General features: G+C 37.1%; 1 protein-coding gene across 17 annotated transcripts in view; it reads left to right on the top strand.

The window, feature by feature from the left end:
• eps8a (EGFR pathway substrate 8a, signaling adaptor) overlaps nt 1-7,747 on the top strand; it is a 40,112-nt gene extending 32,365 nt beyond the window's left edge. For 8 of the 17 annotated variants that reach the window (XM_073838441.1, XM_073838446.1, XM_073838437.1 and 5 more), the window contains 3 exons: nt 711-954; nt 2,905-3,088; nt 4,387-7,747. In XM_073838441.1, coding sequence (XP_073694542.1) covers nt 711-954; nt 2,905-3,088; nt 4,387-4,636 — 678 coding nt within the window. In that variant the 3' untranslated portion in view covers nt 4,637-7,747. The remainder of the gene's footprint in view (nt 1-710; nt 955-2,904; nt 3,089-4,386) is intronic. The other 9 variants (XM_073838450.1, XM_073838443.1, XM_073838444.1 and 6 more) reach the window with 6 other exon arrangements.
• Nucleotides 7,748-15,566: the final 7,819 nt, after the last annotated feature.

Raw genomic sequence — 15,566 nt, 5'->3', positions numbered from 1 at the left:
GGGCTCTTAAAAAGGTCAAAGAATGTTATTTTACTAACTTAATTTTAAATTAAATTGTGCTTTGTTGGTACACTGCAAAAAATGCTTTTCTTACTTAGATTTTTTGTCTTGTTTCCAGCCAAAATATCTAAAACTTCTTAAATCAAGGAGGATTTTCTAGATGAGTAATAATTATTTTGTTTTCAGAAAAAACTTGTCAAAATTAAGTGTGTTTTTGCTTGAAACAAGCAAAATAATCCGCCAATGGGGTGAGAAAAATAATCTTGTTTTCTGTTTAAAATTAAAAAAAAACTCTTACCCCATTGGCAGATTATTTCGCTTGTTCTAAGCAAAAACGCACTTCATTTTGACTTGTTTCTTCTGAAAACAAGACAATAATTTTTACTCGTCTAGAAAATCCTTTTTGATTTAAGAATTTTTAGATACTTCGGCTGGAAATGACAAAAAACCTAAGTTAGAAAGCATTTTTTTGCAGTGTAGAATGTTAAAAATGTTCAGTGTGAAGTAAATTTATTTAAATCGTTGTTTTGTTTTGTTTTTTGAAAAGCAAGACAAAACTGTAAAAAGCACATTTTGGCTACTTATTTTATGCCATGGTGAAAAAATTAGTAAAATACATGGGGAAATCCGTGTTCGGTCCTGGTGCTGGTTTCATGAGGACTTAATCACTGCTGGGTTCAGTGTCTGACTCTGACATTTTTCTTGTTCAGAAGCAGCGCTCAGATTACGTGCCCAAACCGGCGGTGACTGAAGCCCCGCCCACCCCGACGCCTCCGCCTCCTCCCGCACCGCTGCAGATTCCCACCCCACCGCTGCCGCCAGCATCCACCCTGCCCTCAGCCACCCAACGTCAGGATACGCCACCGGCTGACAGGCAACAACACAACAACGGCAGCGAGAGCGACAGCGTGACCATGAGAGAACATCAGAGAGAGAGACCCGCGCCTGTCAACCGTACGCACACACCTACAGTGCCCTCCATTAATATTGGCACCCTTAGTAAATATGAGCAAAGGTGACTGTGAAAATAAATCTGCATCGTTTATCCTTTAGATCTTTCATTCGAAAAATTCACAAAATTCTAACCTTTCATTGAAGTAAAACGATGGAAAATCGGGGCATATTTCATTATGAAATAAATGTTTTTCTCTAGTTCACGTTGGCCACAATTATTGGCACTCCTAAAAATGCATCTAAGTAAAATATCCCTAAAGTATATTCCCATTAATATTACAATTTTTTTTTTTTTTTGCACACCAGGGTGGCAAGGAGTATAAAATTGTCCAGTCATGACTTTCTGTTCCACAGTATTATAAATATGAGGAACACAAAAGCCAAATTCCCTTAATCATCCATCACAAGAAGTAAAACCAAAGAATGTAGTTCTGATGTGCAGAACAAGTTTGTTGAGCTCCACAAAATAGAAAGTGGCTGTAAGAAAAAGCCTTGAAAACCCCCGTTCCCATCATCAGGGCAATAATTAAGAAGTTCCAATCAACTAAAGTTGCTACAAATCTGCCTACACTGCAAAAAATGCTTTTCTTACTTAGATTTTTTTGTCTTGTTTCCAGCCAAAATGTCTCAAAATTCTTCAATCAGGAAGGATTTTCTAGATGAGTAAAAATTATTGTCTTGTTTTTAGTAAAAACAAGTCAAAATGAAGTGAGTTTTTGCTTAAAACAAGCAAAATAATCTGCCAATGGGGGAAGAAAACTAATCTTATTTCAAGCAGACAACTAGATTATTTTTCTTACCCCATTGGCAGATTATTGAGCTTGTTTTAAGCAAAAACTCACTTCATTTTGACTTGTTTTAACTAAAAACAAGACAATAATTTTTACTCGTCTAGAAAATCCTTCCTGATTCAAGAATTTTGAGATATTTTGGCTGGAAACAACACAATAAATCTAAGTAAGAAAAGCATTTTTTGCAGTGTAGAAGAGGACGTGTGTCTATATCATCTGAATGCACCATAAGGAGGAGAGTTTGAGTGGCCAAAGACTCTCCAAGGATCACAGTTGGAGAATTGCAGAGAATTGTTGAGTCTTAGGGTCAGAAAGCCTAAAATAAAATGATCAAACAGCCCCCACATCAGCACATGTTGTACCAGAGGGTTTCAAGAAAAAATCCTCCTGGCTCACCCAAAAACAAACTCCAGCATATTCACTTGTCAGACATGATTGGAACTTCAAACAGGACTGGCTTCTATGGTCAGATGAAACATTTATTTCATAAAGAGATTTCACCCCTAGGTTCTATTGTTTTACTTCTTTTTATTTTTATTTTTTTTATTTAACCTTTATTTAACCAGAAAGAGCTCTCTGAGATTAAAAATCTCTTTTACAGGAGTGTCCTGGCCAAAATGTGCAGCAGTACAATCAACAACATCACAGATAAACATCACACAAACAGACTAAAAACACTTAAAAACAGTTGCATATTGTTAGATCAACTTCCATTAGCCGGATAACTGATTTAAAATGATCTAGAGTCAGCAGATTTTCTAATTTTAATTTTGATTGGAGGAGATTCCAATCAAACGGTGCTGCATACATAAACGACTTCTTACCTAGCTCAGTTCGGGTAAAAGGAACAGAAAGAGTATAACAATTTTGCGAACGAAGAAAGTATTTTTTTTTTTCTTTTTTTTCAATGACAGGTTTTTTTAAATGACAGGTTAGAATTTAGTGATTTTTTTTGAATGAAAGATCAAAAGGATAAATTATGCCGATTTATTTTCACATCCCCCTTTGCTCATATTTACCAAGGGTGCCAATATTAGTGGAGGGCACTGTATACACACAGTTATTACATTTTTTGAAAAATAAGCATACTGGGTATATTGATTCAGAAACGTAATAGTATCTCAATGAGAACGTGCAGCATTATCCGTGTGTTTCTCAGGCCGAAAGTCCAACATGGAAGAGGTTCAGGACGAGCTGATGCACAGATTGACTCTGGGACGGAGCGCTCAGAAGAAGTTCCAGGCTCCGTCTCGCTCCAGCAGCCTGCCGGCGGTCAACATCACGTACGACTCCACGCCAGACGACGTCAAGGCCTGGCTGCAGGTCAAAGGCTTCAGCGAAGTGTGAGTGACTCATTCATCCGCTCTGCTGAAGAGCATCATGGAAGATTAAAGGGATTTTGGGTTCACCCAAAAATTGAATTTTTTCAAAATCCAAGATGTAGGTGACTTTGTTTCTTCAGTAGAACACAAACACAAAGATTTTTAACTCAAAGTGTTGCAGTCTGTTAGTCATTTAATGGAAGTGAATGTGCACCAAACCTTTGAAAGTAAAAAAAAACATGCACAGACAAAACCAAATTACACCCTGCGGCTCGTGACGATACACTGATGTCCTAAGACACGAAACGATCAGTTTTTGTGAGAAACTGAACAGTATTTATACCATTTTTTACCTTTGATACACAGCAATGTCCAGCTGTCCTGAGCGTGCACTGCAAAAAATGCTTTTCTTACTTAGATTTTTTGTCTTGTTTCCAGCCAAAATATCTGAAAATTCTTAAATCAAGATGGATTTTCTAGACGAGTAAAAATTATTTTCTTGTTTTCAGAAAAAACATGCCAAAATTAAGTGATTTTTTGCTTAGAACAAGCTAAATAATCTGCCAATGGGGTAAGAAAAATAATGTTATTTCAAACAGAAAACAAGATTATATTTCTTACCCCACTGGCAGATTATTTTGCTTGTTTCAAGCAAAAACACTTAATTTTGACTTGTTTTTTCTGAAAACAAGACAATTTTTACTCGTCTAGAAAATCCTCCATGATTTAAGATTTTTTAGATATTTTGGCTGGAAACAAGACAAAAAATGTAAGTAAGAAAAGCATTTTTTGCAATATGTGCTCATCATCCGGCTCGATGATAGACGAGTAAAAATGATTGTCTTGTTTTCAGAAAAAACAAGCCAAAACTAAGTGATTTTTTTGCTTAGAACAAGCAAAATAATCTGCCAGTGGGGTAAGCAAAAAAAACTTTATTTCAAACAAAAAACAAGATTATTTCTCTTACCGCAATGGCAGATTATTTTGCTTGTTTCAAGCAAAAACACACTTAATTTTGACTTCAAGACAATCATTTTTACTCATCTAGAAAATCTTTTTAGATTTAAGAATTTGTAGATATTTTGGCTGGAAACAAGACAAAAAATCTAAGAAAAGCATTTTTTGCAGTGCACTGCCATTAAATGACTAACAAACTGCAACGGTTTGAGTTAAAAGTCTTCGTTTGTGTTCTACTGAGGAAACAAAGTCACCTACATCTTGGATGCCCTGGGGATAAGCAGATAAACATCACATTTTTATTTTTGGGTGGACTATCCTTTTAACAGTGATGGATTGAGCTGTTGTGGTTTGGTCTGCAGGACTATCACCAGTCTGGCTGTGCTGACCGGCGCCCAGCTCTTCTCTCTGAACAAAGACGAGCTGAAGGCCGTCTGTCCTGATGAAGGCGCCCGAGTCTACAGCCAGATCACCGTCCAGAAAGCCGCTCTCGAGGTGGGTCGACTTCCTCCGCTTCTCCTCTCAGATCTTTCCTTGTTTCTTTCTTCATTCCTCTGTACTGACCTCTTCTTTCCTCTCACACTGATCGTACGATTCTGGATGCATTCGTAAAATAGTATTAAAATAGCATTCCCTGAATCAAATCTTGAGTGTCCAAACAGCTGCTGATAAGTTGCTCAACTCTGGCAAGTGTCGCTTTGGTTTTTCTGTGGTGTTTTTGCTGTCTGCAGGTTTTCTTCTGACCCTCCCATGATCTTCACATGTAATCCACGTTCCTCTGAAGGTACTTTAGTATCGTAGCACGGATTAGTTAACAGCGGTTTCGTTAACACGTCATTAATCTGGTTGGATTGCACCAGTTCTTACTTAAAGGGATAGTTTAACAAACCTGTATGAGTTGCTTTCTTATTTTTATAAGAGTATGCTTCCCATAATATTTCGGATTTGATTCCCAACATTCTTTAAAGTATCTTCCTTTGTGCTCAGCAGAAGAAAGAAATCTCATACAGGTTTAAAACAACTTGAGGGTGAGTAAACGATAAACGTTGTTTTTGGGTGAACTATCCCTTTAAATTGGTCCACGCTTAGTATCTACTAGTTAGTTCATAACTAACTAACTCTGTACTAATAATAATAGTCTCATTATTCAGTTCACTTTTTGCCAATGTGATAGTGTCAGTGCAGTTAAATTCCCAAAAATTTAACTAAAAAATATAAGAAATAGCATTTGTTAATTTGGATTGATCTTATAATGCACAGTGACTGTGAGGTAAAACATGAGCTCTATGTCATTCAGTCAGTCTGCTGTTTTATTCCAGCCGTTACTCCTGCTCTTTTGTGTAAATATTTACTTCATGCATAGATGCATTTAATAGTCCAGTGTAAACATATTTAGTAACTAATAGATGCTCATGTTGTTTAGTGGCTTCTGTCTGCTGTTTCCAGTTATACCTAAAGAATAGATGCTTTCCCAGAATTCCTCAAGCACCCCTATCATCGTTAGTTTAGAGCATCTAAAGAAGACCCTTCATGAACTTTCATCCTCATTCCCTCATTTCTGCTCTTCCCTTCTCTGTCTCTCCATCACGCCGCAAGTATTTCGAGGTATTGAGCTTCACACCGCTTGTTTAAAAATTAGCCTTTTGAGAGATGATGTAGGACTGGGTTGGAAATACTGATTTCTCGATTTCAATCGATTCTCATTTTGATAAACCGATATTGATTCTTAAATCCCAAGAATGGAATGCCGTTTTCTGTTCATGTGTGATCAAAGCTTAATAACACACTATTTGTAGCACATCCCACCCAGTAAGCTTAGATACATTTGAGAAACAAAGTATCAGCTTTCAATTTTATCGTCAAATTCAAACAATTCAAATTTTAAAATTCAAAAATTGAAATTGAAATTTAAAAAAAATTCAAATTTTGGCGCAGACAGATTCTGGTTCCTGATGGCTGTAGTGAAACAATTATCTCTTCCTCTTTACTACTAGTTACAGCAGCAAATAAACATGATTGGAAAGGAAACACTATTTGTACCACGTCCCATCCAGTAAGCTTAGATACATTTGAGAAACAAAGTATCAGCTTTCAATTTTATTGTCAAATTCAAACAATTCAAATTTTGAATTTCAAAAATTCAAATTTTAAAAACTTCAAAATTTGAATTTCAAATTTTGGCGCAGACAGATTCTGGTGAGAGATGGCTGTAGTGAAACAATCATCTCTTCCTCTTTACTACTAGTTACAGCAGCAAATAAACATAATTGGAAAGCCATCAGTAAAACAGCACTACACAATTTTTCTACAAGTTTGATTGCAACACATAATCATTACTATTAGCGTTCATCATCTGTTTGATTACACCATTACTGATTTTAACATTTATACCATATGTACATCGCCTCAACATACAGTAGCCACCACTAATAAGCTACTAAATATATTGTAGTAGCCTACATTTTGTACAGCTGCTTTGCAACGATTTGTATGATGAAAAGTGCTATACAAATAAACTTGAATTGAATTGTGATCAATAATGTCACAGTGGTTCACATTTCCGTCACAAAATTTGTATTATATACATTTTATTTAGAAAATTTTATTGTTCATAGTATAGTTTTTACAGCATTTGTTAAGATTTTTTCCTTGAATTAAACTGAATTGAATCAAATCGTGAAATTTGTCTTAGTGCCCAGCTCTGATGAGGTGTTTGTGAGTGTCTCACTGGCGTTCTGTCTGTGTGTCTGTAGAGGAGCTCAGGCTCGGAGCTGCAGGAGGTCATGAGGAGGCGGCAGGAGAAGCTGGCGGCGAGCGATTCCGGCGTGGAGTCCTTCGATGAGGGGAGCAACCACTGACCCCTCACTCACCTCTGTCACCTCTGACCTTTTGCAGGACGCCGCGGAGCGCGCTCAGTTTGCAGCCATAATGCGCCGTCGTCAAGAACTCTTGGACCCGTCCGATAACGGAACCGGATCGGACGCGGACGAACACGAACACGCGTGACGAGAGAGGAAGTCCGCTTTTTGTAGAGATGTGAACGTTCTCCGTAGGTTCCTGTGAGAACATCAGAGCAGTATGTAGTCTAGTGCCATCGAGTTCTGCCTTCATAGTCCAACGTTCTGGAAACATTCATATATATTTGCAATCACATTGTACTTTAACCGCTCAGACAGAAAACATCTGTAAATATTCCCACACGATTGGCTGGATCTTGGACCAAATATCGATTCGATTATCTGTTGCTCCTCACAGACACTTCTGACTAATGACATCTTCAAGTTCAGCCAGATTATTTATCAGCCGCTTTGAATGTATGTGAAGAAATATGGGTAAGACTGTCAAACTTGTAGATTTTTTTTTTACTAGCGAAATAATATTTCTGTACATGATCGTTTTGTACCGAATTGTACTGCCAAAAGAGAGACTTTATAAATCTAATGAAAATGAAATGTCAGTTTGTGTGGACATTTGAGTTATTTACAAGGATGTTTGACAGATTTTGGGCCAAAATCCTCCTGTGGTCTCATTCTAGTGATGATGATGATGATGTTGATGCCATCAAACCTTCAGAAATATGAAGGACTCATTGCAAGCATTGATTAGTAATGGACTAATGTTTAGCCAAATCAATCTCTGGGTTCAAGATTTCTGTTTAAATACAAATGTTGCACATTCAGTCTGCAAATATAAAGTGTGTGCAGAATAAATTTAATCATGTGACCTTTGTGTGGCGTCTATGATCGTGTGATTGTTAAAAAGATGAAGATCAAGCCACAGAAGCTTTGTGGGGTTTTTTTGGGAGGTATTTTGTCTCAATTGCTCATCCAAACCAAAATAACTAAAGCATTTTCCATCTCCAGTGAGATTTGAACCGGGTTTCAGACCACCGATGCACAGTCTTGAGATCTTGGCTGTAGAAAATAAATCAATATAGGTTAAGAAGGTAAGCTTTCGATTTTCATGCAAGAGAGCCTTGTTTGGAAACCTCTCACTGCTTTAAATCACATATCTTTGTCTTTAAACCAAGAAAGGGATTTGAACTGCGAAAGAGAGATACAAAGACCACTAAGCCAAAGAAAGACAGAAAGTGAAGTGCAGTTCTCCATCCGCTCCACTAGGAGCACAAGCGGGTTTCAGTCCTTCAGACAACGTGATTAACAACCGCACACCTGTTAGAGATCAGCGAAACACACAAGAAGCTGCACGAACACGTGCGCAAAGAGAAGTTTTCTTTGAATGTGGTAAGTCAACCTTTTTCGTCGATAAAACATTTTATGTTTAAGTCACTTTTAGCATGTGCTTAATTTCGCATCTCATTGTTATTTTGCGCTGTTTGATGTTGCGAGCGGATATTTGTGTGTTTTCCTAATAATAAACGCTGGTTTGTTGTGCAAGTACAATTACGAAAATCAGGCATGGTTTTACTACAAACAAAACCAAAAACGATGGTGATTGTTATTGTAAACCATGGTATTTGTAGTACTAATACAAGGGTAATTAAGTCGACAAAAAAAAGCCTTGAATATTGTACGCTTTTATTAGAAATTTCATGTAACGTTAGCTAATAAATGAGGAATTGCACATCCACAGTAAATGACTTAGGCCTACATATGCTAGTAAAATAAGGTAGATATCTGTCATTCTTGTTCTGTAAGCACTCTTTCACCTAAAATTTGATTAATTTCAGCATGTGTACATTTTAATTGTGATTTATTTGTACATTTAAGCTACAACATTTTTACTGCATTTTGCATTATTAATTGCGAATTAATTCACCACACATCAATCTGTTTAACATTCATCTTATATGTCTGTCTGAGACTTGTGGTGTCTTACAGGAAGAACTTGTTGGTGAATTGTGAGCTGTTTTTGAGTTTCTGCTTTCTGTCTGTAGGGTGTTTCTGGTTCAGAGCTGCTGGATTTCATGAGGAGGTGACAGGGAAGCAACTGCTGGATCCTCGTTGACCTTTGACTCTTTTCTGGATTGCATTAGAGAAAGATCACTGTGATTTGTGTGTAAAGTGTTTGCATAAATAAAAGGTTAAATGTGATATTTGTGTGCAGTTCATGATTTTCAGAGATCCTCTGATCTCAGTTCTCCAAATACTTACTATTACTTCTAATCAGCTGTTTAGTCTTTTAAAGTAAGGTTTGTGTGCATCTGATAAATTTAGATTTGTCCTTGGATAAGCTGTGGTTGATTTTTAGTTTGTAGTTTTATCAGCAAAGCGTGCATCTGAATGGCAGTAATGTGATGCAGTAATATTGTGACTTCATTTGTCAGTGATTCGGCCATGAGTTTTGAGCCATTGTTCATCTCTGTGTGAGCAAATGTCTGATATACCTTCAAATGGGCCAAACACACCCTTCTCCATGTGCAGGTGTCAGTCTGTAGAGGGATGGGACTGGAGCCTGATGAATCCGATCCTGGTGGAGCATTTTGCAGGTAAAATAAGCAGCTGTGTGGGTGGAGCCTAAAGTGGATGGGCTGTTACTAATTAATTAAAAAAAAAAAAAAAAAATTATTTTGTACTTAGCCTGTGTCTGGAATTTTTATAAGTCGAAACTTAAAAATTGGACTTGTGCTGTATAACCGCTGCTCGATGTTGTCTGGGAAGCCCCAGGGGGAGCGTCTGGATCTTTACTCCCCCTTCGTCTGTAACCTTCTGTCGTGTCAGGTCGTGCTCTGATCCGCTTTGCAGCTTGTCACAGCGCACTACCGGACGACCGCCACGCAACCGTGCTTCGGTAACCAGTCTGGGGCTTGAACCCCGGTACCTCCCGTGCAGGGAGTACGCGCCCAGTCCACTGAGCCACTGGCACTTCCACACTTACTCTTGTGTTTTTGGTAATTTTGACTTTGTTTTTTTGTCTAAAGACTAGTGAAATTAAACATTTTGCCATCCAAACAGGGGATTCGAACCTGTGACTTCCAGGTCATGGACTGACTCTCTGACCGCTGGGCCACAGGTGCTTCCACGTTTGTTAATCTTTTTTTTTGAACTTTTGATTTTTTTTTTCTCTGAAGTCTAGTGAAATTAAAGATATTTCCATCCCAATTAGGGATTCGAACCTGGGATTCCTAAGTTGCGGACTGACTCTCTGACCACTGGGCCACAGGATCCTTCATGTTTATTAACCTTTTTTTTTTTTTCCTCTAAAGACTAGTGAAACTAAATATTTTCCACTTTAATGCAGGACTTGAACCTGTATTTTCCAGGTCATGGAGTGACTCTCTAACCGCTGGGCCACCTGCTCTCTTCTTTTCTTTTGGAACTTTTGCCTTTATTTTCTCTAAAGACTAGTGAAATTAAACATATATTTCCATCCCAATTGGGGATTTGAACCTAGGACTCCCAGGTTACAGACCGATTCTCTGACCGCTGGGCCACAGGCTCTCTTACTCCTTTCTCTTTTTTTTTTAATTTTGACTTTTTTTTCTCTTAAGACTAGTAAAATTATTATTTTTTTCATCCCAATAGTGGATTTGAACCTAGGACTCCCCGATTAACTCACAAAGGTTTATCTCCTGAGCCACTGAGTCTGTGGAGCTGATGAGTGTTTTGAACAGGGTTAACTGAGAGATTTGTGTTAAATGTTGGTTAAATTCATCAAATGTGGGATTTGAACCTGGACGTTGATGTTTGAGGCTGAAATCTTTAACCACTGAGCCACAGAGATAGTGATGTTGCTCTGTTTTTGTTTTTAGGGTAATTTAGATGTTAAAGTAGGTTTCGACTAATTAAATGATGGTGATTGTGGGATTTGAATATATGTGTTTGTTGCAGCTTCATAATGCAAAGTCATGTATTTAGCCGCTGCACCAGTAGGCCTCATGTAAACTGTGTCTACTTTGTAGTTTACACCTCAATAAAAGAGTAAACAATTATCCTCTTAAACAGAGAATTTGATGGACTCAGAGTTGTGTTTGGTCTTTTATATTCATTATTATCAGTTTTAAAAAGACTTTAGACTTTCTTTAATAATCAAATGTTTATAGTTGTCACCATCATTGTGTGAAAAAGACCAATTACTAGTCACTGATAGTCAACTGGCATTGCAAGTATTCTTATTTTATTAAATGAATAATATTTGATTAAGTTTTATTATCTGACTAAACAAAAACAATTCTTTATGACCTTTTAGATTAAATGTTTGTTGCTGAATTTACTAAGATAAAAAAATTTTATTAAAAAAGGCAGTTATTGCACCCCTTGGTAGCAATTTTTGTAAAGCCACAAAACTTATAATCAAGTTGAGTAACTTAAATGCACTATGCTTCTCCAAGAGGGTGAGATCAGAAGAACATACCCATAATGCATTGCAATATGAACAGCTAATCAGACCTAATTACTAATTAAGTTAGTTCTCTATGTTTTTGTCTTTTTTTTTTTTTTTTTGCAGAAAAAAATAAATAAACATCAAACTATCTGGGGGGAAAAAAAAATTAAAACCTAAAACGCCCTCCTGTGGTGCTTTTGTGAATTACACAGCTATAAGTTGACTCTAACGATCTTAAATTTCTGCTATACTTCTGCAAGATGGTGAGAGTAAAAGAGCATATGACACATTGCACTATGAACAGCCAATCAGAACTATGTACTATATGTTAAAAATAAACATATAGGCCCGGTTTCGCAGACAAGGCTTAAGCCTAGTCCTAGACTAAAATGTAAGTCTGAGTTGTTTCAACTGAAATAAAATTGCACTGATTGATTTTAAAATATATCAGTGCCTTTGTTTTGTCTCAAGATGCACACAAGTAATGTTTTTTTCTAAGCATGTTTATAAAAATTACTTAAATGTCCTAATTGAACTATGGTCTAATCCTGGCTTAGTCTAAGCCCTGTCTGGGAAACCGGGCCAATATGATTAATGAAACTTAATAAAACTTAACTTAAATTAATGAAATTTAAATGGGTTACACCCTCCTGTGGTGATTTTAATAAATTACAGCACTGCAAATTGAGTTTAATTAAATGCGTTGTACCCTCTTGTGGTGATTTTTGTGAATTACAGCACTGAAATTTGAGTCTAATTAAGTGGGTTCCATGTATTATGAACTTAATTAAAGAAACTTAAGTACGTTGCGCCCTCCAGTGGTGATTTTTGTGAATTACAGCACTGAAATTTGAGTCTAATTAAGTGGGTTCCATGTATTATGAACTTAATTAAAGAAACTTAAGTACGTTGCGCCCTCCTGTGGTGATTTTTGTGAATTACAGCGCTGTAATCCATTTAAATAGACTCAATTTGCAGCTTTGCAATTTTTCTGTAATTCACAAAAATCACCACTGGAGGGCGCAACGCATTTAAGTTTCTTTAATTAAGTTGATAATACATTTTTTATCATCTATTTATTTATGTTTAACAGATGATAGGATATACATAGTTCTGATTGGCTGTTCATAGTGCAATGTGTCATATGCTCTTTTACTCTCACCATCTTGCAGAAGTATAGCAGAAATTTAAGATCGTTAGAGTCAACTTGTAGCTGTGTAATTCACAAAAGCACCACAGGAGGGCGTATGTTATAGGTTTTTAATTTTTTTCCCTCCAGATAGCTTGATATTTATTTTTTTTGTGCAGAAAAAAGACAAAAACATAGAGAACTAACTTAATTAGTAATTAGGTCTGATTGGCTGTTCATATTGCAATGCATTATGGGTATGTTCTTCTGATCTCACCCTCTTGGAGAAGCATAGTGCATTTAAGTTACTCAACTTGATTATAAGTTTTGTGGTTTTACAAAAATTGCTACCAAGGGGTGCAATAACTGCCTTTTTTAATAAAAAATTATATCTTAGTAAATTCAGCAGCAAACATTTAATCTAGAATTTCATAAAGAATTGTTTTTGTTTAGTCAGATAATAAAACTTAATTAAAATATTATTAATTTAATAAAATAAAAATACTTGCAATGCCAGTTGACTATCAGTGACTAGTAATTGGTCTTTTTCACACAATGATGGTGACAACTATAAACATTTGATTATTAAAGAAAGTCTAAAGTCTTTTTAAAACTGATAATAATGAATATAAAAGACCAAACACAACTCTGAGTCCATCAAATTCTCTGTTTAAGAGGATAATTGTTTACTCTTTTATTGAGGTGTAAACTACAAAGTAGACACAGTTTACATGAGGCCTACTGGTGCAGCGGTTAAATACATGACTTTGCATTATGAAGCTGCAACAAACACATATATTCAAATCCCACAATCACCATCATTTAATTAGTCGAAACCTACTTTAACATCTAAATTACCCTAAAAACAAAAACAGAGCAACATCACAATCGCTGTGGCTCAGTGGTTAAAGATTTCAGCCTCAAACATCAACGTCCAGGTTCAAATCCCACATTTGATGAATTTAACCAACATTTAACACAAATCTCTCAGTTAACCCTGTTCAAAACACTCATCTGCTCCACAGACTCAGTGGCTCAGGAGATAAACCTTTGTGAGTTAATCGGGGAGTCCTAGGTTCAAATCCACTATTGGGATGAAAAGAATAATAATTTTACTAGTCTTAAGAGAAAAAAAAAAGTCAAAATTAAAAAAAAAAGAGAAAGGAGTAAGAGAGCCTGTGGCCCAGTGGTCAGAGAATCAGTCTGTAACCTGGGAGTCCAAGGTTCAAATCCCCAATTGGGATGGAAATATGTTTAATTTCACTAGTCTTTAGAGAAAATAAAGGCAAAAGTTCCAAAAGAAAAGAAGAGAGCAGGTGGCCCAGCGGTTAGAGAGTCACTCCATGACCTGGAAAATACAGGTTCAAGTCCTGCATTAAAGTGGAAAATATTTAGTTTCACTAGTCTTTAGAGGAAAAAAAAAACAAAAGTTAAAAAAAAGATTAACAAACATGAAGGATCCTGTGGCCCAGTGGTCAGAGAGTCAGAACACAACCTCAGAGTCCTGGGTTCAAATCCCTGATTGGGAGAGTAAAATATTTATTTCAATAGTATTTAGAGAAAAAAGACATAAGTAAACAAAAAGAAAAAGAAATGTGGAGTATCCTATGGCCCAGTGGTCAGAGAGTCAGTCCACAACTTAGGAATCCCAGGTTCGAATCCCTAATTGGGATAGAAATATCTTTAATTTCACTAGACTTCAGTGAAAAAAAAAAAAATCAAAAGTTCAAAAAAAAGGTTAACAAATGTGGAAGCACCTGTGGCCCAGTGGTCAGAGAGTCAGTCCATGACCTGGAAGTCATAGGTTTGAATCCCCTGTTTGGATGGCAAACTGTTTAATTTCACTAGTCTTTAGACAAAAAAAACAAAGTCAAAATTACCAAAAACACAAGAGTAAGTGTGGAAGTGCCAGTGGCTCAGTGGTCAGAGAGTCAGTCCATGATCTGGGAGTCCCAGGTTCAAATCCCCTATTGGGATGGGAAAATGTTTCATTTCACTAGTCTTTAGAGAGAAAAAAAAAGTCAAAATTACCAAAAACACAAGAGTAAGTGTGGAAGTGCCAGTGGCTCAGTGGACTGGGCGCGTACTCCCTGCACGGGAGGTACCGGGGTTCAAGCCCCAGACTGGTTACCGAAGCACGGTTGCGTGGCGGTCGTCCGGTAGTGCGCTGTGACAAGCTGCAAAGCGGATCAGAGCACGACCTGACACGACAGAAGGTTACAGACGAAGGGGGAGTAAAGATCCAGACGCTCCCCCTGGGTCTTCCCAGACAACATCGAGCAGCGGTTATACAGCACAAGTCCAATTTTTAAGTTTCGACTTATAAAAATTCCAGACACAGGCTAAGTACAAAATCTTTTTTTTTTTTTTAATATATTATTATTATTAATTAGTAACAGCCCATCCACTTTAGGCTCCACCCACACAGCAGCTTATTTTACCTGCAAAATGCTCCACCAGGATCGGATTCAGGATTCATCAGGCTCCAGTCCCATCCCTCTACAGACTGACACCTGCACATGGAGAAGGGTATGTTTGGCCCATTTGAAGGTACATCAGACATTTGCTCACACAGAGATGAACAATGAATCAAAACTCATGGCCGAATCACTGACAATATTACTGCGTCACATTACTGCCATTCAGATGCACGCTTTGCTGATAAAACTACAAACTAAAAATCAACCACAGCTTATCCAAAGACAAATCTAAATTTGTCAGATGCACACAAACCTTACTTTAAAAGACTCAACAGCTGATTAGAAGTAATAGTAAGTAATTGGAGAACTGAGATCAGAGGATCTCTGAAAATCATGAACTGCACACAAATATCACATTTAACCTTTTATTATGCAAACACTTTACACACAAATCACAGTGATCTTTCTCTAATGCAAGGCATTTGTTTAAAACAAACGGCCCGTCAAAACATTTACCCAGAGATTGGGTCCGAGCTGGTATAATCAGACGGGTCCAAGAGCTCAAAGGTGCATTACAGCAGCAAACTGTGAGCTTTACTGAGTCCAGAAAAGAGTCAAAGGTCAACGAGGATCCAGCAGTTGCTTCCCTGTCACCTCCTCATGAAATCCAGCAGCTCTGAACCAGAAATACCCTACAGACAGAAAGCAG

This window comes from Garra rufa, chromosome 4 (genome assembly GCF_049309525.1).
Source record: "Garra rufa chromosome 4, GarRuf1.0, whole genome shotgun sequence".
NCBI lineage: Eukaryota > Metazoa > Chordata > Actinopteri > Cypriniformes > Cyprinidae > Garra > Garra rufa.
This window is presented reverse-complemented; position numbering and strand designations above follow the sequence as displayed.